This window comes from Rhineura floridana, chromosome 6 (assembly GCF_030035675.1).
Source record: "Rhineura floridana isolate rRhiFlo1 chromosome 6, rRhiFlo1.hap2, whole genome shotgun sequence".
Taxonomy (NCBI): Eukaryota; Metazoa; Chordata; class Lepidosauria; order Squamata; family Rhineuridae; genus Rhineura; species Rhineura floridana.
In genome coordinates, this window is record NC_084485.1 from 108828704 (window position 1) to 108854054 (window position 25351).

Below are 25351 nucleotides of genomic sequence, written 5' to 3' on the forward strand. Positions count from 1 at the left end.
GACCAGGTGGCCCACCAATGCAAGAGAATGTCTGGAAGACATCCCAAATCAAGGACATGTCTGAGGGGGAAGCAAGAACAGATAAGATATTATGGCAAAAACTCTATCAGCTGCTTCCAAGGAAAGTGTCTTCACAGAGGAATATTATATATGAAAAATTCTGTAAAAATGTCTGCAGAAAAAAGTATGTTGCATTGTACCAATGGTTATAAGAAGTAAACATGTTCTGGGCTGACAGTGACTAAATAGTTGTATTCTTCTGTTTCATCACAGAGAATAATGAACTTTCACATTCCAAAACTAATAGATAATTTTGCTGCTGAGAGGGAAATGCTACAGCTGTGGCACATCATGTGTACTATAGAAAAATCCCTGATAAGCTTCTTGTGCCTTAGCTGCATATGAGATTGTGACTGATGATTATAGATACACTAGCTCAAGACTAATGCCATTAAAGTGTATGAAGCACATTTACGATTGTTACTGATGATGCACTTGATAACGTAGTCATTTTTGTATACCTCCTGCAAAGGGATTTATTACCCACTTTTTATCTAGACTTCTCTTTTCTCCTCTCCTGAAAAATAATGCTGTCAAAAGTAACAAAATCACAGATAACCTGGCTACAATCCTATGTATACTTACATGAGAGTAAGTCCAATGGAACTCAATAGAACTTACATCTGAGTAGATATGTACTGGATTGCACTGCACAATATATGAAAAATGGAATGGAATGTCTTTGAGTTGATTCCAACTTATGGGTGACCCTATGAATAGGGTTTTCATGGTAAGCGCTATTCAGAGGTGGTTTACCGTTGCCTTCCTCTGAGGCTGAGAGGCAGTGACTGGCCCAAGGTCACCCAGTGAGCTTCATGGCTGTGTAGGGATTTGAACCCTGGTCTCCCAGGTCATAGTCCAGCACCTTAACCACTACACCACATTGGCTCTCACACAATATATAAACCTTGCTATTTTGAAATGTCAGAATGCAGCAAAATTAATAAAATCCATAATTCATAATGTGGGCAGATCCAGCCAAAGTTTTAAAAGGAAAAATTACATCTGTGCTTGACTGTTTCCTACTGAAATCAACAGGATTAAAATTGGATTAGCTTTGGCTAGATTATGCCCATTAAATTTTAATATTAATAAAATACAAAACATACAAAGATAGCTACTTTGTATTACTAGCCAGTACATGCTGCCCTAATACAAAAGTTCTGTTCAGTTTTCAGACAGTGCTTTGATGATCCTGTAGAGGAAGTGGCTTCCATACCTGAAATGGCTACAGAAAGAGCCATTTTTCAAATGCTCTTTGCAGCTTTGAACCTGTGCAGAGGTTTGTACCAATGGAAATTTATGGGCTACTCTGCTTAATTGTAAACAGAGAGGTGTACATACTCAGAATAACATTGGTTTTTACTTCACATATCCCAAAGCTTAACCTTGCCATTATTGAGCTAGCAAATATGGGAAGTTGTATTTGTGTAGTAAGGTATCCAAGTTCACCACAGTGACTGCAATGTTACATCAAGGGGTGGGTGGGGTTGCTACCTAATGTGTGCACGCCACAAGCTAAAAGCTATTTGGAGACATTTGGATCAAAAACAGTAAGTACCATTTGCCATGTGTGATTCACAGTCTCAGTGAATTAAAATTTTGCAGTCCTCCCCTGTGTCTTATGAGCAGCGTAACAATAACACATAAACACCCAAGTGTTGACTATGACTGTTTTCCTATTTTCCTATTTAATTTCTGTCACCACTTTATATACGCTCATCTAAAATTATGTTTATGCCCTGGGCAGCTAGTGGTGACCAAAAGGTTTTCAGTCTACTCTGGAGGGACATCATCCAATCATCTGGCTGATAAACTGCTTCTATGGGCCTTCCCCAAAAAGAACAGTCAGCAGCTCACAATCTCTTCCCAAGACATGTGCACAGCTGAGACAGACAGCCCTACCGTTCGAGACCTATCTCTGTAGTTGGTTACATGCCTGAGAAGTGCACAAAGGATGACCTGATGGCACCAGATATATGTATATCTGTGAATAATTTTAGGTCTACCCTGTGGCTTGATGGCAGACTACCTGGGAACCCCATGGATATTATACTTATATCCTTGATGAAAGGGCACAATAGAAATGTTAACAAGATTAACTTTTAAAATGAAGAAACAAGGCAACAGTAAACTCAGTACATATTAAGGGAAGTCAGCCTTTCAGCATGACTGGTAAGGTTTCTTTGTTTCCAAATGCTTTCACTCAAGCATCTTTTAAATGTTTTTCCTACTAATTTTTAAACATAGTTACTGTAAACCGCCCAGAGAGCTTCGGCTAAGGGCTGGTATACAAATACAATAAATAAATAAATAAATAAATAGTATCATTGGTATGCTAGTAGTTATACTGTCCAAAACTACTGTCCAAAATTTAGCAGTATTTACAAATACAAGAACCCCAGCAATTATTGCAAAAATTAATGAAGTCTGAGGAAAAGAGCATTACCACAACAACAACAAAAACCCTCTCATACACAAAACTTCGCCTCTGTGGGTCACACTATAAATGCTAATGATAAAACACTATCCCTGCTTTTTCTCATAAACATTTCTAAATAAAAGCCTGTGCATACTTATCAACGTAAATGCAGAAAAAACACAGAATTGGGTAATAAGCAGATAATTCAGCATCCTGAGAAGCATTTCATTTTTAAAAACACCATCACCAATTTCTAGCTTTTATAGTTGCAGAGGCAGGCTGCCAATTGTATGGGTAAAGCATCAACAGAAGTTTTCTTTCTGGAGCTAACATCAGCTTTGGCAGTGAAGTGGCTTTTTGGCATGACCGTGGTAGGCAGAATAAGAGTTACAAGCCCCTCCCCTGTCTTGCTTGTCCACTAGAGACTGGTATTTAAATAAAAAACATGTTATTTGTTCCTGACTTGCTGAGGCACCTGGTACATGCAGGGAAACAAGTGATTTGGGGGTCACCAGTGCATCCACCAGTACTTTCTGTGGTGCCCACAAAAAGTCTCAGTAAATATGCCCTCAAAAATCCACAATGCATGGAGGACTGTTTGCTCTTCCTGCTCAGTTCCTGTCTGTACTGACTTGGCCTCTTCTTCATGGAACATGCCCCCTTAAACATACCCTTGTTTCAATGGATGCCAGGATTGACACCCTCCCTTCTGTTCTGAAAAGAGGAGAGATGCAAAGAGATTCCTCTCTGTAAGTGCAGGAGTAACTGATACACATGCCAGTTTTTTCTTTGATAGTGGAGCATGCCCACACTATATGTGTTCCTGTCTCTTTTCCTGCTCTTTTAGATGATGTGTGTTAAGCCACACTCCCCATGGCATGCATTTTGTGGCTGATATCCACAGCACTTTCTCAAAATTCCAAATATGCCAATGGCCAAAAAAAGTTGGTGACCCCCCATAATGGCAGTTGGAAGCTCCCTCTTTGCATACCCTACTTTCTACCAGTGGCTTTCCTCCTTTTCTCTCCCCTCTGGCAACCTACTGAAGCTCCAGGCTCTGCCTCCATATTCCCAATAATCAATCATGATGGATGCAAATATCTCACTGAGCATCTATCTGAATATCCTGGATGTGGCTCCCTCAACTGCATCCCAGGGAAAGGCATCGGCTGTAGTCAGGCCTGAGCTTCTCTCCCCATTCTCAAGACCCAGCAAGGTGAGATGGAGGCTCACAATGTAAGAAAACAAGAACTGTGATGCTGGGTCAGATGAAAAGTCTACCTGAACCAGTACTCCGTTTTCCACAGGGACAGCCAGATTACCAATAAAACTGACATGCGAAGCTATGTGGTAATTTACCATCCCTTGTTTGTAGGTACAACCTAGTAATCAGATGTTTATTGCCTCTGAACATGGCAGTTTCATTTGCAGCTATTATAGTAGTTAATATGCATACATTTATCTTTGACAAAATTATCTAATCCTTTTTTAAAAAACAAGTCTCTGCTAGTGCCCATCACATCTGTCAAAATGTTAATCATGCTATTTTATGTGTTAATTATGCATTGCAACCTCCCTTGCAACCTTCCAATTTATCTGTCACTGTCATTGAGTAGCAAAGTGGTTTTCTGAGGGTTGCATACAGAAATCTTACTCACGATTAGACTGTAGGCTTCTGAAGGCTGAAGACCACCTGTTTCTTTCATAAGTTGCATGTCAGCTAGAACTATTAGTCCAAGAAGTATGATAAGACAAACACTATTATATTGCAAGAGAGGCATATTGTTAAGTCAGGTGATTTTGTTAAAAATGTGCTTCTATATTAAAAGTCCTATAAATTCTACTTTGCACACTGGATAGATTTGCATGTTGTGGTAAACCACGGTTAGTGGCAAATCATTATAACTAACTTTGCTCCTCCCTATTAGCAAGCAGGAGCAACAAACCACAATCCCTAGCATCATGTCCAAACTAGGGGTCATGGTTTGTTTGTTTGCTCCAAACAAACTATGATATTAAGCCAATTAAGCAGGGCTTATCATGATGTGTAAACACAGCTACAATATGATAAGCCTGTCTAATACCAATCATTTCAAAAACTATACAGAACAAGTATATTACACATATGCATGCACACAACAAAGTCTGAATTCAGCCTTTGACATTTATTTGGGACTTGTAAATTCATGTGACTAGATACAGATGTGCATTTATGGACAATGCACATTGGCAAGATGTGGGTCATCCACTTGTTGCTATTGCAGCACCTAATTTATAGGCTAGCACATATTAATACTTATTGGGAATAAAGATGTAGAAAGGCTAGAAATTATTCTCCAAACATATGCACCAAAGCAGAGTGGTGCAGATGCACAGTGATCTCCACACTGGTATAAGACACTGTGGTTGAGGACCTCGATGAAGTATTCTGAAATCCTGTTACAGTCAATTAGAAACACGAGTCCAGTAATAAGCTCACAATGGCTGTTGGTTGAAAGGCTCACATAATCTTCTGGGGGGGGGGGAGAACAAAGACATTAAGTATAAATAAATAATAATTGCTATTATGTTTATAAATCATCTGATTAATGGTAGCTCTGTTAGACTTACTGAATCCGTTTTTATATGGCTTGATTGTTCTTACACTGTTGTCTTTTAAACTCCAGCTATGGCTTTTTACATGACTATTAAACATTTTGAAAATTTATTCCCAATGAACTGATTAGCATTTCATATAATGATGGCTTCTACTGTTTCAGTACATGGTAACATTCAAGTAGACAGATAAAGCGACTACCTAAACGATTGCTGAAACAGCAATGCAAATCTGCATGCGGTATAGTTGGCACAGATTACCCTATGAGTGTCACTAGCAGAGATATTCCATTTCTCTTTATTCCATCAGCATCTCACCTCTCTACAAGGGTTGCCTCCTATCTACAAACTGGTACACACTCGTATAGTATTCTGTGTATAGCTTAACACTACTACTTTTTGGATAGGTTTGAGTGAGCTAGCTTCCATTTGTCACCATCAGTTAACCAGTGGTTAGATTAAACAAGTAGTGTCTCAATGTACAGAATACAATCAGAACAAATCAAAACAATAGACAGCAGTTGAAAGCCACAGAAACAAAATATGTTTTGAGGAGAAATAAAAAATACTGAAGGACTAGATTTAGCCTTTCCAACTTGGTGCCCTCCAGATGTTTTGGACATGTTGGCTTAGACCAGCCTTTCCCAGCTAGTGGGCCACCAGATGTTGTTGGACCACAACTCCCATCAGCTTCAGCCAGCATTGCCAATGGTCAGGAAAGATGGGAATTGTGGTCCAACAACATCTGGTGGCCCACTAGTTGGGAAAGGCTGGCTTAGACAGATGGGAGTTGAAGTCCAAAACATCTGGAGGGCACCAAATTGGGGAAAGATGCTCTAGAGAATAAAAAGGTTTCCACCAAATGGCAATCCTTGTGTTACTGCCTGCTGAAACAGTCTTGCTGCAAATAAACAGGCTGAATTGAGACTTGCATGCTCTTTCCATTCACAGCAGGACCAAGATCCAGGGAGGATCACACTGGTCAAAAGGGGAAGAAGGCAATTTCCACTAATTCCCCCTTCCCTCTGCATCCCCTGACACCATCTCTCATGCTATTCCATTGGTTTTTGGGGTGGGTGGGTGGGAGTGGGAGACTACAGGGGAAAGGGATAATTTCCAAAAATGTGCCCAATGGGTAGTCTGGATCCAACCCAACTAATTTTCTGATTCAATATATTTTGACAGTGCTACACATGCAGCCCATCCTTCTCTCACGCTTACTAAGAAGTAAGCCCTACTAAGTGAAATGAGCCTTATGCTTTGAAAACTATGCATACAATTACAGCCAGTGATGTAGTTACTTGAAAGCAAGTAAAATGCAGTTACTTGGAAGCAAATGCCACACTGAAGTGACTATGTTTGAATTGAGTCTTAATGCTTTAGTTAACACTAAGTTGCTTTTAAAGTAGCAAGCTTGCACCCTCCATCAGAATCTTCCTCAACTGGCCACTGTATCCCATTTATTTATTTATTTATTTATTTATTTATTAAATTTATACCCCGCCTTATGGCCAAAAGGCCCTCAACATCAGAATCATATAGAGTTATGCCACAAAGAAATAGAGTGCAGATGTACCCATTACAAGTAGGCATAACTTTAATTTTTCTAAGTTAAGTGAGGTCCCAAAGATTTCCCAAATGCCAGCTGATAACAAAAACCTTGTGGTCAGTAGGCAACTGAGGCTATGATCCTCAAATGCTTATCTATAGTTTCTATACTATCAACAGGAGAAAAAATATACAGAAAATGAATATATACATATCCAAGGTCTTCTGCATTCCTAAGTTCATTAGAATTTTGCAAACTCCTGTGAAATCCCTTTTCTTTCCCATTTTACAAGAGAGGACAGAGCTAAAGAGTATGTTGCTTACAATCATACTCAGCTGGGATATGCAACCAGAAATCCATTTTAATTTCCAATAGTTCACCTACTGATTTACAAATTATTCAAAAGACATTTTTATTCCAGAAGAGAGGTATTAACAAAAAGTCAATTTCTATCATTCACATAACTTCTTCCCTTTCTAATTTATTCCAGTGAAAGAGGCTTTTGGTGGTTTCTGAGACATAATTAAGTGTATTGTACCAGACACCTATGGCACCAACCAGATAAATGTACCAAGCAATCTATGGTACATCTTCTTGACAGTGTAACAGTATAAAAGACAAAACTGAATAGCATGATTCCAATGTTAAGTTACCAGCTATAAGAAAGTACAAATAGTCTCTAAATTTTCTTTGCTAATGATGTTAAGCTGTTGAGCCCCAGCATTCCCAGGAGGATCAGGGAGGGGAGTCGGATACGCCCCAGCTTCCCCAGATAGAGCAGGGAGAGGAATCAGAAGTAGATGAGGTTTTCAAGGACAATGAGGGAGGCGGTGCAGTCGACAGTCTGCCAGTTCCCATGGACAGTCCTCCCGCCAAACCAGACCTCGCTCCACCTACAGGTGCCCCAACAGAGCTGTTGGGGGGTGACCTGGTGCACACGCCAACTCCACCCCCCCAGGACTCCCCGCCTGGCACTTCAAACTCTTCCCCATCTCCTGAAGCCGAGCCAGCACCTATCGAGCCTGTATGTCAGATGAGCCGGCGGAGGCTCACCCCCCCCTCGCCCCGTGTGAGACACCCCAAGAAGCGGCACCTCCCTGATTGGGATGCTGAGTCAACTTTCTTCACACGCTGCAGATTATGCCTAGGTAGCTTAGTTAGGGACAATAGTGAGTTAGCATGGTTAAGTCTATGAATCGCACTGCTTTCGATGTAACCGTTACTCTAATAAAACAAGAATTAATTCCAGTCTGGGCAGGACATAGGCTGGCCTAAATGTGTGTAAACACTCAACAGTTGGTCTGTATTTGCAAACAGAAATTTATTAGAAATCATCCTGGCTTACATATAAGATTGAGAAGTGATTTTTATTTTATTTTATTTTTTGTCCATGTGCTTCTCATACTCAACAAATCAAATCAAAAGTTTGATTGTGCTGTTGCAGGGACCGTGCTACTGAAGAAGGGGTGAGGGAGGGGGAGAGAAAGGGGGAGTCTGTGGCTTCTGTTCAATTACAGTGCTGTGCGTTCGTGCTGTGGGCTGGGTCGGTGAGTGTTCTACTTTCTTATTCTTATTTTATTTTCATTTCTATTTTTATTTTCATTTTATTTTATTACTTTTATTTTATTTTATTTTTATTTACTGTCACCTAGGGAGAAGGCCTGCCTGTCGGCGTATCGGAGGGAGCTATGTGTAGATCGGAGGGGGTTAGTGTGGGGAGGGTGGAGGGCCACAATATTGAAAGGCTAGGCGGCAGATTCTGTAGGGGCGTGGGTAGCAGGTCAAGCCGGCATCGGGGAACTAGGGATAGATGCTTAATATCCATCCCTTGTTCCGGGCCTGTTCACCACCAGAAGATACCTGGGGGAAGCAGAACTCCATCCAATCTTCGGTTGCTGCTGTGTAATGCCAGGTCTGTGGTACAGAAAACATCACTCATCCAGGATATGATCCTGGATGAGGACGCAGACCTGGTATGTATTACGGAGACATGGCTGGATGAGGCCTCAGCTCCTATACTTAAGGCCATGTGTCCAGCCGGTTTCCGATATGCACAGCAGCCGAGGATTGGTAGGCGGGGAGGGGGAGTGGCAGTTATCTACCGGGAATCTTTGTGTTTCGCCAGACCACCTCTCCACGAGACCAAGTTTGTTGATTGCATGTACTGGAGGTTGGGCCCAAAGGGCAGTTTAGGGATTCTGCTTGTGTACCGCCCACCCCACTGCACAGCAGAATCCCTGACTGAGGTGCTCAAGGTGGTCTCGGCTGTGCGGTTGCTCTCCCCCAATCTAGTGGTGATGGGGGATTTCAACGTACGTGCCGAGGCTGTCCTCACAGGAGCCCCTCGGGATTTCATGGAAACCATGACTTCCTGGGATCTGCACCTTAGTAATATAGGTCCTACCCATGTAGCCGGTCATGCTCTCGACCTTGTTTGTCTCGGGAGGGGAGGATAGTGCTCTGAAAATGGGGGTAAATTCTTCTAACCCCGTGTTATGGTCAGATCACTATCTGGTGAATATAGATTTCTCGATGCCACATGGTCGGTCCAGTTGCTCAGAAACCCATGGAACATTCTAAAATCTCCTGTGATACTTTTGCTAAACACTTTGCCGACAAAATCGAGCATCTGAAGAGCACGCTTCCGCTCGCCGTGAAGACAGGAAGTGGACCAGAGTTGGCCAGTTGCATTCCGGTCTATTGGGATCAGTTTCAGCCTCTTCTCTCTGAGGAAGTGGACAAGGTGCTCTGTACTGTGAAGCCAACCACCTGTCTGGTTGATCCTTGCCCTTCATGGCTCATCATGAGCTGTAAAGAGAGACTGGGCGATGGGATCAAGGCGGTGGTGAATGCATCCTTGCAAGAGAGTGTAATGCCATCAGCCCTCAAGGAAGCGGTAATAAAGCCCATCTTAAAAAAACCGTCCTTGGATCCCCAAGAGTTAAACAACTTTCGCCCAGTCTCTAATTTACCATTCTTGGGCAAGGTGATTGAGAGGGTGGCAGCTGCGCAATTACAGACACACTTGGAGGAAACGGATTATTTAGATCCATACCAATCGGGTTTTAAGACTGGTCATGGAACGGAAACAGCCTTGGTCGCTCTGGTAGATGATATGCGGAGGGCATTGGATAGGGGTGAATACACCTTCCTTGTCCTCCTGGACCTCTCAGCTGCTTTCGATACTGTTGACCACAGTATCCTTTTAAATTGCCTAGAGGGATTAGGAATAGGAGGCACTGTCCTGCAGTGGTTCCGTTCCTATCTCTCGGATAGGCAGCAACGGGTGGCATTGGGAGATGAGGTTTCAGACCCTTGGCCTCTTCATTGTGGGGTGCCACAGGGTTCTATCCTCTCTCCCATGCTATTCAACATCTATGTGAAACCGCTGGGAGCAATCATCAGGAGTTTTGGGTTGCAGTGCCATCAGTACGCAGATGACACTCAGCTCTATCTCTCCTTTAAGTCCTCACCGGAGTTGGCTGTGAACACCATGTCCAAGTGCCTGAAATCCGTAAGTGGATGGATGGAATAGGCTGAGTCTGAACCCCGACAAGACTGAGGTATTACTTGTGGGAGATAAAAGGAAACTAGGAATTACTGACCTGATGCTTGATGGGGTAAGTTTGCCCCTGAAGGACCAGGTCCGCAGTCTTGGGGTCATACTTGACTCCCAGCTGTCCATGGAGGCTCAGATTACAGCAGTGAGCCGGGCAGCCTGGTATCAATTACATCTGATACCGAGATTGCGACCCTACCTTCCTATTCATCTGCTCCCTCAGGTGATACATGCCCTGGTCTCCTCTCGCCTAGACTACTGCAATGCGCTCTACGTGGGGTTACCCTTGAAAATGGTCCGGAAATTACAGCTGGTACAGAATGCGGCGGCACACTTGATTACGCATAGCTGTCGCTGGGATCATATCACCCCAGTGTTATTAGATCTTCACTGGTTACCAGTTGTCTACCAGGCCCAATTCAAGGTGTTGGTGTTGACCTTTAAAACCCTATACGGTTTCGGCCCAGTATATCTGAAGGAATGCCTCCAGAATCACTGATTGTGCCGCCTGACGAGATCAGCCTCGCAAGACCTTCTCTCGGTCCCACCGGTGAGAACAGCTAGGCTGGTACGGACCAGAGAGAGGGCATTCTCTGTTGTGGCCCCCACCCTCTGGAACTCTCTCCCTTTCAATCTCAGACATGCTCCCTCCCTGTCCAGCTATCGCCGAGCCTTGAAGACCTGGCTGTTCAGACAGGCCTACAACATTGGGACAGATTAATTTTATGTTATAACTGACTTAACGGACGGTTTCTTTAGCTTAAAATTTGATTATGTTGATGTATATGGATTGTTTTTATTCTTGTTGTTCGTCGCCTAGAGTGTCCCTAACCCGGACAGACAGGCGGCTGAAAAATAAAATTTATTTATTTATTTACTTCGTTGATGGTTTGCTGCAGTAGATATTTACTGAGCTTCTCTGCTATGTGCAACACCCATTTTTAAGTGACACTTGGATTAATTCAATTGCTTTGTAAAACGTCTCTAGTACTGCATCTCTTAAGACAGCTGCTGGAATATTATGGCGTGCCACCGGAACTGCTTGTACAAAGGTGTGAAGTTTGTCTTAATGGTTTTGCTCTTATGATTGCATCCCATCTTCCTTGAAATACGTTTTCAGGAATACACTTCCTACAGTTATGTGGCATCTCGAGTTGTGTGGAAATTTCAAGACCATCCCTCATCGCATACAGTTATCGCAGGGAAATTTCCTATATGATATATAACGGTATCACAGTATTATACTGTGTTTATGTATATGTTTATGTATATGGATATTATTTATATATATTGCTTTGTAAATTAATTTGATATGTTTTATTGTACCTTGTGTATTCCATTGTAAAGCTGAGATCTTTTAGATAGTAAGCAGTCTATAAATGGAAATAATAATAACAACAGGCAAGATCATTTTGGTGGTGCAATTCCAACCATGGCCAACCAAGGCCAGAACATGTGAAGCTATATATGTGTCAGTTTAAATCAGTTTAGTCCCACTATATTGGTTAAAATAATTCAGTTTAAACAGCTTGTAGACTTAAGTCTAATTATTTGTGCTTTTTATGTCTCACATGTCTTCCCCATGCAAACTTCTAAGGCATTTGTAGAGAAGTATCCCAAATATCATGGGATATTTTTTCTTTGTAACTTTTGAAAAGACGCATCAGCTTTTCCTATTACTTGAGAACTGGGGACTATTTCCAAAATTCACTACACACTAATAATATGTATATGAAAAAGTAATGTGAGAAATTGTCCCATGTGGTCATAATACCTGCATTTAAATATATCCAAGAAGCAGCCTGTAATTACACTGATCAATTTCTACCAATAGCTGAGTTCCAGCTATACAGAGGCATACTTTTTTCACTGAGTTAAGTTTTCTAGTACAACAGCTCACACTTAAGGGACATTAAGAAGTTGCAATGGAGGAAGCACAGGGTACAAGTAATGTTCTATTGATTATGAAATGTGGAGCAAGGGGACATTTCTTATGGACATTTCTTAGGGGAACATAATTGGCGGATGTAATTTAAATAAGAGTTATAGCAACCTTGTCTCAGACATTTCACTTGAATCCCATGCTTTGAGATGTGGGGCTATAAAAGGAAATCCAACAAGCCAGAGCACTTGATAGGTAAAAAGAACTTTTAAAAGCTTTAATACAAACAGTACAAAATATGGATATCCCTTGCAATGAAAGAGGGTTCAGTGGAAGGGTTTTCTTTTGATGAGTGAACACTAATGTTGAGAACTGAGTCCAAACAAGGACTCTTCCAGTGAAAAGCAGAAATCTGTACGTCCCTGTGCTTTCCACCCTTACAACAAGTGTGTGTGTGTGTATGTGTAGTGTAGTGAAAATGCTTCCAAGATTATAAAAGCCTTTATCCAGCTCTCACAAACAATCAATTGACAGTTTTCAGTGTTTCAATCCAAAATAACCAAATTAGTGCAGTGGTAATGATTATTCTGCCTGTTGTAGCCATTTTGATGCATGTGCTAGATGCTGTAAGATTTTTATTTGTATTTTTATTGCTTCTTTTATTTCTTCTTTTATATTTTATTGTATTACAATCTGCATTCCATGTAATTCAAACTTCAATATAATGAAAACAATAGAACAGAAGCAGCAATAAAATACAATTACAAATAAATATGAACATTTCATGTGGACATGCTACAGACCACCTGAATGAAGCTCATGGACCATAGTTGGGAACCCCTGAAATAGTGCAAAGGGTGAGAGAAGACACAACATAAGAGGAGCTCTGCTGGACTAGGCATCTAGTCCACTAACCTGGTCTCACAGTGTGCAATCAGTTGCCTCTGAGAAGTCTGCAAGCAGAACCTGAGAGCAACAGCACTCACCCTACTTGTGATTCCCAGGTATCTGAAAGGGCTTCAGTCAGGTACAGTGATAAGAGTCTTTAGTTATGGCCAAAAATATAATCAATACATTTTTCATGTTTTTAATTTTACAACTTTCTATCTGAAATACTGTAGTCAGTTTTCAGCAATGCACATTTACAGCAATGCACTGTAACTGTTTTAGAAAGTTTGAACCTGTTTTTAGAATTGTTGTTGTTAAATTGTTTTGTTGATGTGCTTGCCACCCTGGGCTCCTTCAGGAGGAATTGTGGGATTTCAATTATTAATATTAATATTAATAATAACAACTTTGGACAGTTATATGCAAATGAGACATCAGTATTTAGGTAAAAATGACAAATAGTTTCAAATGCTGATTCTTATACTCTGCTGAACAGCCAGCCGTTAGTGTGGTTTGCTTGTTCATTGCAAGACTTCAGAATTTTTGTATGCTATTGCAATATGTGGGAAGCCATTTGAAATATTTCTAAATTAACTCCTTCTGAACGCCAATGCAGCTGAACTGAAAAGGGTAAAGGGTTAAAATTGCTAGACAAGAGGTATAGTGTAGTTGGGGTTCCAATGCTTTGAGATGTTTGTTAAGACATTACTACCATCCAGTTCCATGGCAGAATTAAGTTTTAATTTAATATCCATCCGTTTCCTCTGGAAAAGACCTTCAGCTTTTTCCTCTATTATTTTCTTGTAGCCTTGGAAACCACCTGAAAACATGCAGTGGAGCAAAATTTCAAATTGCTGCTGTGGAATTTAAGAGAAATTAGGTGTGATTAATTTTTCAGAAGATGAGGAAAAACATGCCAACTTCATAGAAATGCTAGAAAGGGAATGAAAGCCTACTTTGTGGCTGAAATGGGACCAATTTGTTTCAATGGGACTCTCCCAAGTGAATCTGCTTAGCACTGCAGCTTTGCGGGGCAAAATCTACCACCGGTGCAGTTTTCACCTTGCAGTTTACACTAAGAATAGTTACAGGGTAATCTTTCTATGATGTTGTCACAAATTGTCACCTGTACAATGTCTTCAAATTTCAATCAGTTACCACTTACCATTTTCTTTCAGAATCAAAAAACTACCTGGGGCATAAAATGTCCCAGAAATACATTGGGGTATATTTACTACCCCAGCCAATGTTAGCAGATTGGGGTAGAAAAACACGCAATTTTTTTTTCACAGGGACAGGTCAACACAGAGCACTGGAGTCAAATGCACAGGAATATTCTACAGCCTACAAATAGGTGTTTTCTGCTCTGCGTGTTTGGGTATTGTCAAGAATCTTCTGACACCGCACAAAAATGTTATCTGTCGAAAAACAAAAATGTTATCTATCATTCCATCATGCATTAGAAATCTCACTAGAGTAGAAAATACACCCCAGAAACTGTTAGTGTGTTTGTTTCCTCAACACTGAATGAAGTTTTAAGAATAAGAAGCAGGTGCCCGCCCAGCTACCACTTCACCACCCAGGAGCTCTACACCATCCTTTACGGGTCCATGCCAGGCATGAGGCAGCAGCACACCACCTAGGGAGTCAGACATCCTCCTTGCAGCCTGGGCAGGTGGACCAGCTCACCAACAACAGCGTGGAGGTGGAGAGTGGCAACTGGGCCAATGACATTAGGCGATTCCGAGAAAAGAAGGAATGTCTCTCCATGTCTGCTGTGGCAACTGTGTACATCATTTGAAAACAAAGAGAACATTGTTTTTGTTGCAAAGTTTTTTTTTACTTTGTTCTTGTTGCATTGTATTTTTACTGTATATTTTTTACTGGTTATTTCTTATGTAATTTTTTTGTAATATGTTTTAGTATGTTGTTCACCACTTTGGGGGCCTTTTGGGCAAATAGTGGTACATAAATAAACTATATATTAAATTAAAAATTAAAAAAAATCTAACCATTAACCAATAGTTTCCTTCCACTGGTTACTTCACAATAATACTTAATATCGTATGTCAGTGGTAGACTGGTAGATGAGATGACCTTCCCACTTCTATAATTTCATTTTGTGGTTTAGAGGCTTCAAGCAAATGAACAGACATTTTGGGCTACTTTATTTGCTACATTTTCCTTAAGGGATCACACCCTCAAAAGATTTCCATAGCTGGATTTGCAAGGGCACTGCATGAACTGGCCATGTGTGCAACCTGATTCTTGATCAGTCTGTGTAGCTCAGAATCTCTCTTTCTTATACAGTTTGCTATTAAAGGAATTGTGTGTATGACCCATTCATGCAATATGTTTTGAATGGCATGTTCCATGCACATCCACCAGCAACTTCCAGCCAAAGTACACACCACTAGGCTAAATGATCTGACTCTGTACAAGGTTACTTCATACGTTCGTATAACAAGTATTCATACATTATGGAAAGCACTGCTCCTATTTGCATTTAATTCAGTTTTACATTAAGGGCCCTCTTAGACAAAAAGTTTAGCTACATGGTACAAAAGAGAAAATTGAACTGTCACAAAATAGGATCCACACAAGTTCACTAAAATTCAGACATGCAACATGGAATGTAATAGAAAAACAGTAACGGTGGATAAAATGTTGCTATTTTAGCAGTTTCTTCAGTTTGCATAATTAATCAGATCCCATAACTTCTGCTACACATAAGCAAGCAATAGATGTGAATATACGTTGTTTGCTATACATTGATGGTATGCTATCAGAAGCTAAAAAGTGCCATGTCAGTGTGAATATCATACAAAATATGAAAGGACCAGGAAAGGCAGGAAGTAATAACCACTTTTTTCTCCAAGGGAAAGGAACAACTAACATATTCTTGTGACTTAGTTCTCACTTTTGACATGAATATAGCTGTGTATCTCAATTTGTGTATCTACAATTCCTTAGCATATTTTAATAGTTTTGTATACCACACACTGGTTTTCCCACTGCAATAAACCAGAATGTATTGTTCCTGTATTAAATTAAATGTGCTAAGCCCAAGCATGAACATAATTCAGAAGATATTTTGAGAAGGGTTAACTGTTGTTGGTTGGTGTTGAACTGGAAAGGGGCCAGCCTTTCCCAACTAGTAGGCCACCAGATTTGTTGGACCACAATTCCCATCTTTCCTGACCATTGGCAATGCGGGCTGAGACTGATGGGAGTTGTGGTCCAACAACATCTGGTGGCTCACTAGTTGGGAAAGGCTGGTATTGGAAGTATAGACAAATCCTCGTGCTTCATGCTTCCTAGATTTTGAAATACCAGGGGTTTTTTTTACAGATTTTGTCACTCTTGTGTGCCTACACGCACACACCAAATTAACAGCACTCATCTACATCCAATTCTTAATCTCTATTTCTAGATACAAAAATAGCAGATGAATGGGGCTGTATGCTTACCATTACCTCAGAGAAAGGCAATGGTAAACCACCTCTGAATATCTCTTACCACGAAAACCCTATGAACAGAGTATCCAAAATGCAACACGAGATAGTGCTGGAAGATGAGACCCTCAGGTCAGAAGGCACTCAACGACCTACTCAGGAAGAACAAAGGACAAGTACAAGTAGCGAGTAGCATTGTGACTAATGACACAGCGAAGCACAGAGGCTGATGCGCACAGATGCGAAAGGAGAGTCCGGAGTTGTACGACACACACAATAGGAACATGGAATGTGAGAAGCATGAACCAGGGAAAGTTAGAAATTGTCAAGAAAGAAATGGAACGCATCAACATTACAATACTTGGTGTGAGTGAATTAAAATGGATGGGAATGGGACATTTTCAATCAGGCAATTACAAAATATATTATGCAGGAAATGAGAAATTAAGAAGAAATGGGGTTGCTTTAATAGTGAGAAGTGATGTAGCAAAAGCAATTAGGAGCTACAACGCAAGGTCTGAGCAAGTGATATCAATGAGATTAAATGGGAAACCTATTAACATAACCATCATCCAAGTCTATGCTCCAACAGCAAATGCAGAAGAAGAGGAATTGGAGAGATCTTATGCAAAAGTACAGGAGGAAATTGATCACACACCAAAACAAGATGTTCTGGTAATCATGGGGGACTGGAATGCAAAAGTAGGGAACAAAGAAGAACTAGGAATTGTGGGGAAATGGGGCCTAGGAGGCAGAAATGAAGCAGGAGAAAGACTTATTGAATTCTGTGAAGCCAATAATTTGTTTCTTGTGAACACATTTTTTGAACAAGCGAAAAGAAGACTGTACACGTGAACATCACAAAATGGTCAATATAGGAATCGAATTGATTGTATAATTGGTAGCAGAAGATGAAGAAGTTCCATACTTTCTGCGAAAACAACACCAGGAGCAGACTGCGGTACAGACCATGAACTGGTCATATAAAAAATCAGACTACAGCTAAAGAAGAACAAAGCAATCAGAATGCCAAAATACCATTTAAATAACATCCCAGAAGAATATAAAGATCAAATAAGGAACAGATTTGAGGCTTTAAACTTAGTTGACAGAGAACCAGAAGAACTATGGAGTGAAGTCAGAGACATTATCAGGGAAGAATGCAAAAAGACAATGTGTCTAGTTAAAAAGAGAGAAAGACCTCAATGCATGACTGAAGAAACTCTTAAAATGGTTAAACAGAGAAGGAAAGCAAAAGCAGGAAGAGACAGAAACACGGTCAGAACCCTAAATGCAACAATACAGCGACTAGTACATAGGGACAAAGAGAACTATTACAATAGTTATTGTACAGGCATACCCCGCTTAACGTCGCTTCACTTAACGTCGCCTCGCTATAACGCACATGCTCCATACGCCACCATACCCTGTTTAACGTATGCGTGCTTCACAATTACAGGCACTTAATGGCATGACGCCACTGCCATCTAGTGGCAATTGCAGTGCAGTACATGCATAGATAATTGCTTCACTTTAAGTACATTTTCACTTTACATACACGCTTCGGTCCCACTGCATATGTTAAAGCGGGGTATGCCTGTATAGAAATAGAAGAGGACAAGAAAAAGGGAAGAACAAGAGCCCTATTCCAAAAGATTAGAGAAATGAAAGGGAAATTTAAACCAAGAGTAGGGATGTTGATCAACAGGGGAACACATTGACTGACCGAGATGAAATAAAAGGAAGATGGAACCATATGATGAAGAATCAGAAATTCTAGAATGTGAGGTGAAAGCTGCTCTTAAAATACTTGGAAGAAACAAAGCACCAGGAACAGATGGCATACCAATAGAATTGCTACAAGCTACTGAGACTGAACCTGTCCATATTTTGACTAAAATCTGTCAAGAAATATGGAAAACTAAACAAGGGCCCACACACTGGAAGTGTTATACATCCCAATTCCAAAGAAAGGTGATCCCAGGGAATGCAAGTAAAGTAATGCTCAAGATTCTACAACAAAGGCTTTTACCATACATGGAGCGAGAAATGCCAGATGTCCAAGCTGGATTTAGAAAGGGAAGAGGCACCAGAGATCATATCGCAAACATACATTGGAAAATGGAACAGAGCAAGGAATTTCAGAAGAAAATCATCCTGTGCTTTATAGATTGCAGCTTTTGACTGTGTAGATCATGAAAAACTATGGAATGCTTTAAAAGAAATGGGGCTGCCACAGCATCTGATTGTCCTGATGTGCAACCTATACTCTGGACAAGAGGCTACTATAAGGACAGAATATGGAGAAACTGATTGGTTCCCGATCAGAAAGGGTGTGAGACAGGAGTGTATTTTGTCACCCTATTTATTTAATCTATACGCAGAACATATCATATGGAAGCGGGATTGGACCAAGATGAAGAAGGTGTGAAAATTGGAGGGAGAAATATCAATAATTTAAGATATGCAGACGATACCATACTACTAGCAGAAACCAGTAATGATTTAAAACGAATGCTGAGGAAAGTTCAAGAGGAAAGCACAAAAACAGGACTACAGCTGAACGTCAAAAAGACTAAAGTAATGACAACAGAAGATTTATGTAACTTTACAGCTGACAATGAGGACATTGAACTTGTCAAGGATTATCAATACCTCAGCACAGTCATTAACCAAAATGGAGACAATAGTAAAGAAATCAGAAGGAGGCTAGGACTGGGGAGGGCAGCTGTGAGAGAACTAGAAAAGGTCCTCAAATGCAAAGATGTATCACTGAACACTAAAATCAGGATTATTCAGACCATGGTATTCCCGATCTCTATGTATGGATGTGAAAGTTAGACAATGAAAAAAGCGGATAAGAGAAAAAACTCATTTGAAATGTGATGTTGGAGGAGAGCTTTGTGCGTACCATGGACTGCAAAAAAGACAAATAATTGGGTGTTAGAACAAATTAAACCAGAACTATCATTAGAAGCTAAAATGATAAAACTGAGGTTATCCTTATTGGACACCTAATGAGAAAACATGATTCCCTAGAAAAGACAATAATGCTGGGAAAAACAGAAGGGGGTAGAAAAAGAGGAAGGCCAAATGAGAGATGGATTGATTCCATAAAGGAAGCCACAGACCTGAACTTACAAGATCTGAACAGGGTGGTTCACGACAGATGCTCTTGGAGGTCGCTGATTCATAGGGTCGCCATAAGTCATAGTCGACTTGAAGGCACATAATAACAACTACAACAACCTCACAATCGCTGGTTCGAGGTCTCCATTCCAGGCACTCCAAGTCTTTAGGGCACTGACCAACACTATCTCCGTGATCCATTGGGTCTCCTCTAAAATCCCCAGATGTCTTTCACTTAAACATTATGCCTCTCCCCTACTACTGAGTCTAGGCTTCCAGAGGACACAAAAAGCCCTAAAACTGCATCAGCAGCAAATTTCTCAGCCTAGCCTTTCCCCCACACATCACACCAAATCCTTACTGCTCCCAATCCGTCCACTCCACAAATCCACTATCCCCTTCCATTACTAGAAGGCACCCTCCAAAGCCATCAAATACTCATATTTCCCTAAACCCAATCCTTGGTGTGACCTCATACCACATTCTCGCCCTATTTGTCTCTAAATGTATTATCCTGAACTCCTGGCGCAACAGGCGCAACCCCCCCCCCAATCTAAAGAAACCCAGTTCGGACCGAAAGCCGAGAAAGCAGAGTTATTTCCAGCACCACCATCGTTGTCTCTCTCCTTTCCTGTCATCAAGCAAAAAAGATGTTGCCACGGTGCTAATTTAACCCCTTTTCTTCGGAGGAAGAGGGGAGACTTACAAGTCCCAGCTACCCCCCCAAAAAAATGTTCGGCCCTTACCTTCAGCCCAGGCTCCCATTAGTCTCACCACACTTACACTCAGGCGCAAGTCTCCCAGAATCTGCCTTCCCAAATTTACCCCCAGCCGCCGCCGCCTCCCCCCACCTCGTGGCCAGAACGAGCCGCTCTCAGCTCTCTCTCCTGTCCCCCGGGAGAGCAGACAAAGCGGTGGCGATGCACCTGCCGGCTCCCGAGTTGCTCTCTCCTCAGTTAAACCCGCGCCACTAACGACGCGAGAGGAGACAGAGGAGCGGCTCCCCCACCCCGAGTTCTTGCCTCTCCCCGCTTCCCGAGCCTCGGCCCCAACTTTCCTACCTCCTCAAGGACGCAGCAACAAGCCGCGCTCGGCTGAGAAGGGAGAAGTGAGGGGGAGAGCGGGGAGGAATGGAAAGGCGCTCAGGAGACGAGACTGCCCAACGAATGCTAGAAAGGGGGGTCCCCTTCCTGCGTTTCCCTCTCGAAAGCAAACTCCGGCAGCTGGGCGAGAACGCCAAAAAAAACAGGCCAAAAAACCGAGGAGCCAGCGGCCCGGACTGGGCTGCGTCGCGGCACTCATCCCTCACTCTGCCCGCACTGCTTGGCGGCTGCCGCTGCCATCCCACAGCCCCTCGCCTCCTTCAACGGCTTACCGTAAGGAGAGGCGGCGGCTTCCCCCTTCCTAGCCATGGTCCACTCGCCGTCTTTCGGGTTTGCAGAGCCTGGAGCCCGGGCGCCTCTCCGCCCGCTGCTCAGCGTGCTCTTTGTTGCTGTGATGGCATGAGAGACAGGCAGGCAAGCGGCTCCGAAGAAGCGTCGGCAGCTAGGAAGCAAGCACTGGCTTGTTTTCCCCCTCCTTCTTCTGCCCCACGAGCGACTCCCTCTCGTCTCCCCTGCCGCTCCAAAAGGTGCTACGAAGGCGGCGTTTAAGGCAGAGGGGCTGCAGCAGGTAAACACTGAGGCGAGGTCGGAGAGGCGGTGGAGGAAGCGGCAGCGGCAGCTGCAGTTTCTTAAAGCCTTCCCATGCGTGCGGAGAGGGTGGGGGCACGTGAGACGGCCCCCCCCGCGCGCCTCAGCCCGCCCTCTATCCATATGCAGTGAGCCAGAGCCCGAGGGCGCCATAAGCTCCTCCCACCTGCAAGCGAGTCTCGCTAACTTCGGGCCAGAGGGGGTTCCTGAAAACCTAACTTTGGTCACGTAGGGGCGTTTGTTTTTCTGGCTGATGTGTGAGGCACAAATGCGCGGTTATTTCTCTCTCTACACACACCCGCACCCCCCCCCAAAAAACCTCCCGGCTTGTTTGGGTACCGTATTCCATAATGGGGAGGGGCGTTACGGAGTTTCGATTTTCCCAAATGTGGTAGGATGAAGCAGGGGAAATTTTCTCCCTTACCCTTTAGGCACGCGAAAGACAGCAGACCGAGGTTTATACTACAACCTCGAGGGTGGCTTTGGGAGAATCATCAATGGTTTGGTCTGTTCACAAGGGCGCGTTGTCGACGTTTTCCAATGGGCATTGCGGGGTGGTTCTTCCTTGCCTCATTGGCGCCTTTTTCCCATGGAAATTGCTCTTGGAAAGTTTGCTTTCCAATTTCCTAGTCTGTCCTGGAGCTGTCCTTTCCTCCCGTGCTGATGAATGAGTTTGGTCCGTTAAAGGGATGGCACTCGCTTAGGCCTCCTGCTTGCCGGCTTTCAGACCTTCAAAGCTTGGAGATGCAGTGGTTGGGTGGCAGATTTGAAGAATTAATTGCATTTTTACTGTTTTTTACGATTGTATTTAAGATTATGATCAATAAAAGAGAAGGATGGCAGTCTCCATAAAACCCAAGCAATGTACATTCTGTGGGTGATAGCCAACATTAGTCATACTCAGAGTAGACACAATAAAATCAGTGGACAAGTTACTGAAGTCAGTCAATTTCAGTGGGTCCACTCTATGAGTATGACTAATGTTGGATAACCCCCACGGGTACATGTGAACTCTATCTGTGCATAAAAATAATGTGTAAGGTGATACATAAGAAGTAATAGGAATGTTGTCTTTACTGCAGTGAAGCATAATACTGCAGGAATTACAAGATCATTTATGAAGAACAGAAAAGAAAAATCAAAGCTCGGGTTACTTGCATTTCTACCATTCTATGTGTGCATTTAAAAGGCTCCATAATAAATGGATTCAGTCACCTTGTCCTATAAAAGACCTTGGGCCAGTCACTGCCTCTCAGCCTCATGAAAACCCTATTCATAGGGTCGCCATAAGTTGGAATCGACTTGAAGGCAGTACATTTACATTTTTAAGTTCAAGGTATTAATGTGGGTGCATAAAGCCCTAAATGGCCTAGGATCAGGATACCTGAAGGGCTGCCTTGTCCCTTATACACCAGCCAAATCGCTTCAATCAATGGAAAAGCCTGCCTGACTATTCCACAGTTATCTCACATTTCTTTAGTTTCTATGCAACCCAAGACTTTTAAAGTAGTGGCACCAGTGCTTTGGAACACTGCTCCAGGCATTTTAGCATGTGGTTTTAAATTGGTTTTTTTAAAAGTGTTTTTAAATTTGTATATTTGTTTTTAATGTTTTTAATTGTTGTAAACCGCCCAGAGAGCTTCAGCTATGGGGTGGTATACAAATGTAACAAATAATAATAATAATAATAACAATAATAATAATATAAATAAATCTTTTAATTGAGCAATATTTTGTTGCAAAGGCAAGATATAAGCCTCTGAGTTACACCAAGTTCTTGCCCCTTGTGCTATAGGGCTAGATTTTGATGATTTGCTATTCTGTTTAGATTATTTGATAATCTGGGCAATGGTTGAGCCACAACTATGTCACAGGACCTCATTTAAGGGTACATGATACAACAGCTCTACTTCTGGTAGATGTCAAGATGGAAAGCTGCCTTATGTTACCTTAAGGGAGAAAGATGTGACGGGGCGGGCGGGCGGAGGGATGGAATATAAGCAAATAAATTTTAATTTTAACAACTTGTTCTTCATCAGCATATCAAAATTTTATGGCCAACAATTTCATTAGAATATATTTGATGTATTTTTGCAACTTGCTCTTTAAAAATAGATAATTCATATTATAACGTAATCAGAACTGATTTAAGTGTGATGGATCTGGCCTCCAGTGTCTTCCCAGATCTGTGTTTGTTATGAATGATAAAGGTTACATTTAATGTAAGCCATTATCCCAGAAGCATTTGCAGAAGCATTCCGGAAGCATCTTCACCTCTATAGAATTCCACAAAAAAGCAGAATCAGTATAGTTCTTTTATAGAGATGTGAAGACCTGGAAAAATGTTTTTTTCTGTTCCCCCCCCTCTTTTTTTCCCAGCCCCCCCTCCCCCATTTTTCAGGGGAAAAAAATGGAAAAATTCAGAGGGGGAAAACAGGGAAAACCCAGGATTCCCCCCCCCCAGTTTTTCTGTTTTTTCCCCAGGCCTTCCCACATCTCTATTAGTTTACACAAATGAATAGTATATAGAGAGAATTAGTACACATGTTATGTCTGGTGATATAAAACTGAAATTTGTGACACTTACAATGGTAAAAATGGAAAGGTATTTTATCCACATTCATTACTAAGTGAAGATTCTCAGAATAGCATTATGAGAGTTCCAGCAAAGAAATGGAACTTGCATCACTTGATGTTTGAACTGAGATGCTTGTTTCAGACAAGCAATATCCACTTGAAGTTGCACTTATCAAATGCTGAACACCTCAAGCATGTGTTCACTCACCAAAAGGTGAATTGGATGGTTTAATATCACTACTACTATTCATCATCTTGTGTGTACAAGCCTTATTATAATGTTTGTAGAAATCATTGCTGGAAGGCAAAAGGAAGCGGCCTTATACCAAATCAGACCACTTGTCCATCTAACTCGGCTACTACAGTGACCTGCAATGGCTTTCCAGGATACATTCCCAGCCCTACCTGGAGAAGCTGGGGATTAGCTCTGGGACCTTCTGTGTTCTGTCATTCAGCTACGGCCCTTTCCCAGTCTTTTAATTCTGAAATATAATCTAATTATTTTTGTAGAAATGCACTATATTCTTCTAATAAGATCCCTGTATCCTTCAGTCTCCTGCAGAATTTTTTATTTATTATGGACTGGATTTCTTCCTCCCTGAATAAAAGGACAGCCTCTATTGTACAAAGCATAGAATTATCCTGGAAATAACTTATACATTTCTGTGGGCTACAGTACAGACATTGTTATTCTTCTTCAATTATACATAGAACTCTAAGACTTTGCTGTTACAAATGAGAATATCTGTTTTGATATATATTTTTAAATGTACAAATATTTGTGTGAATGATTTTTGCAAATCAGGAATGCGTCTCCTGCCACAGTGCCCTCTACTGTTGCTTCGCAATTTGGCAGTTATGCAAAGTGAAGGTACTACCTTAACAAGTAGTGTTTTAACCATATTAAAAATGACAGGTTTTGGTGAACTGCTGAATTGTTGTCTCTTCAACTTTAAAAATAACTAGCTTCCTTCTACTGTTCTCTCTGTCCACTGAGATTCAAATATGTTTGTAATATGTAGGGCTTTTCCCCTCTTTGACTTCTATAATTTCAAAAACAGTTATAATTTAGTATTTTTCAACTCCAGGAAGCACCCCCTTCCCATGAGCATGTCTAGTTATTCTGAAATAATTTACTGAATAATAATTCCACTGAATTCAACAGAGCTATAGTAGTTATCAGTTTAAGAAACTCTGCACTCTCTACACACAGGCCTGACAAGCTGCATTGTGATAATTGCATAAGAACATAGGAAGTTGTCTTATACTTAATTGGAACAACACACAAACAGAAAGATCCACAAATATGAAAATATACTATATTGTGTCGAGAAACACATCCAGTTCTTCAGATCCATCATGGCTGATAAGGACTCTTTTGCCTAAGCAGCTTTCTTTCTTGTTCATACACTGTTAAAATGCAAATAGGATTTTTGACCCAAATTACATTTTCCCATTCTTCCCAGGACACATTCCTCAAAAACATTTGTTGAAAATACTTTCTACAATGACTTGAGATTACTTGGTCATGACTGAAAAGGCTT

The 25351-nt window shown here is 41.5% G+C and overlaps 1 protein-coding gene across 7 annotated transcripts in view; it reads right to left on the bottom strand.

Annotated features, from left to right (window-relative positions):
• Nucleotides 1–21742, bottom strand: part of SLC44A5 (solute carrier family 44 member 5) — a 258713-nt gene extending 236971 nt beyond the window's left edge. For 2 of the 7 annotated variants that reach the window (XM_061633439.1, XM_061633443.1), the window contains exon 1: nucleotides 20915–21340. In XM_061633439.1, coding sequence (XP_061489423.1) covers nucleotides 20915–20951 — 37 coding nt within the window. In that variant the 5' untranslated portion in view covers nucleotides 20952–21340. Of the gene's footprint in view, nucleotides 1–20914; nucleotides 21342–21654 lie in introns of those variants that run through there. The other 5 variants (XM_061633440.1, XM_061633441.1, XM_061633449.1 and 2 more) reach the window with 4 other exon arrangements.
• Nucleotides 21743–25351: the final 3609 nt, after the last annotated feature.